General features: G+C 33.9%; 1 protein-coding gene across 1 annotated transcript in view; it reads left to right on the top strand.

Annotated features, from left to right (window-relative positions):
- The window catches only part of LOC108579798 (high-affinity choline transporter 1), a 23,484-nt gene that overhangs the window by 1,831 nt on the left and 19,524 nt on the right, over window positions 1–2,129 (top strand). Inside the window, exon 2 of the mRNA XM_017943412.1 lies at window positions 1,111–1,415. Coding sequence (XP_017798901.1) covers window positions 1,111–1,415 — 305 coding nt within the window. The remainder of the gene's footprint in view (window positions 1–1,110; window positions 1,416–2,129) is intronic.

The raw sequence follows: 2,129 nt of genomic DNA, 5'->3' as shown, positions 1-2,129 counted from the left end.
GAGAAAACATGTATAACCATCCATTGAAACTATAAGCGTCCCTCGCTAAATGATCGCATAAATAATGTATCGCCTTATGACCTGTATAGCCTGACTAAGAATTTGGAAATTATGAACTCTTTTATTACAAACATGATAATTTCCTACCTGTATCCTGCAAAATAATAATTTGATAATTCATCATATTAGGTCATCTTGAAAGTTCCTGCAGTCTCAAGCTGCTCATTTTGAAAGAACATAACTCCACTGAAGTTGAACAGCTTTATTTGAAGTAATTAGCATAATGCTCGATAATTCCGCGTACATAAAAATTTGAATCTCTAGTCTACACCCGAAAAAAATCGTACCGTAGATTGGTGGTATGTTTCGGAATTAATTTGCTATAGTGTCTTAAAATCGGGTACCACTATCACTGCAAAGTCGTACAGTAACGAATTGGAGGTTGTCCACCAAAAGTTGAAGGTACAGCAACCAGCCTGGATCAACAGAAAAGGCTCCATCCTTTTGTATGACAACGTTAGACCGCGTAGCAAGTACAACTGTGCCAAAATTGCATCAATTGGGTATTGAAATTTTACCTCATCTCTCATATTCCTCTGATTTATCTCCAACCGATTTTCACTTGATAATTTCCTTACACAGAAACGATTTAGGGAACAAGAGGATACTGAAAACGCCTTTCAACAGTTTCTTTCTCTTAAAAATTCGAATATTTACATACGTGGAATTAACCCCTTCACTTATGATTTCTTTTACCGACTGTGCATCTAAGCGTTAGTTATTTATTGTTTCAATATTGCGTCTGGTAAGAAAAGCTAATATATTAGCGATTAATCACTTTTGATAATCTTCAGTCTTATAAATTAAAACGAACGTTAGAGTTGAAATTAACTTTTGTTAGTAACATAACTGTTTTTGTCGCGTCTTGATCAAAATCTGTGCCACGCGTCTGACTCGTTATTATAAGGGGTTGATACCGTTGGGCACTATGGAAATTGTTTTCAGTAGAAGTTATGTTTCCTTTTGAAAATGAACGTGGGCATTTGCAACGATGACCCTAATAGTAAGATGCATCATTCTATTAAGTGATATTCTTTGACAATGTTACAGGTGGTATATTCTTCGCGAACAAAATGCGAGAACAGGGGTACATCACGATGTTAGATCCTCTTCAAGATGCGTTTGGCGAACGCATGGGAGGTCTTTTGTTTCTTCCTGCCCTCTGCGGCGAGGTCTTCTGGGCAGCAGGTATTCTGGCTGCTTTGGGCGCAACGCTGGCGGTTATCATTGACATGGACCAGGGTTTATCAGTCATTTTGAGTGCCTGTATTGCAGTTTTCTACACACTCTTCGGAGGTCTTTACTCTGTTGCTTACACCGATGTTATTCAACTGTTTTGCATTTTCATAGGGCTGGTAAGTTGGAACTAAACACACTCTTATACCGTAGAATACACATATAGTTTTCTATTTTTACTTTATGTTATGACTAATAACGGTGAAACGAAAATATTTCTTAACATAATTGATGTACGCATAATGAAAAGGAAGTTGGTTCGTGGCTAATGTACAAGAATTTATTGCACAGAGTCTTATTATAAGAAACGAATTTTTATTACTGGCTCTTGTAATGTCATTGACATTTATTACTATTTTTATTTTTATAGCTGTTCTGGTAATATTCCAAAGCTTTGTTTTCTCTAACTTAATTTCGATTGCTTTCGTTTTATTTCTTTGCAATTCAATTTATTCTAACTGTAACGTAATTTTTAATACGAAAATAATAATTAGATAACATATTTAGCATTATTTATTTGTTCCAATTTAAATTTCTCATAATCTCTCTTGTTTAATTATCAGGTATTCGTTCTATACATTAAACTACGCAGTTTCTGGGTTCAGTATCACTTTTATTTATAATTTAATATTTTCATTAATTTTCCGTAGTAACACTTGTTTCATAGAAACTCTTGAAGGGATCCTTTATGTAGAAACGAAGCATGAAGGTTGTCATTAACAGTTGCCTGTAACATTTTACGATAAAAATAACTGAATTACGAAATCATTTAACTGAAAAAGTAATAACAAAATTTTTATTTTCCAAATGTATTTCTTCTATATTTTTTTAAA

This window comes from Habropoda laboriosa, unplaced genomic scaffold (assembly GCF_001263275.1).
Source record: "Habropoda laboriosa isolate 0110345459 unplaced genomic scaffold, ASM126327v1 scaffold39, whole genome shotgun sequence".
NCBI lineage: Eukaryota > Metazoa > Arthropoda > Insecta > Hymenoptera > Apidae > Habropoda > Habropoda laboriosa.
This window is presented reverse-complemented; position numbering and strand designations above follow the sequence as displayed.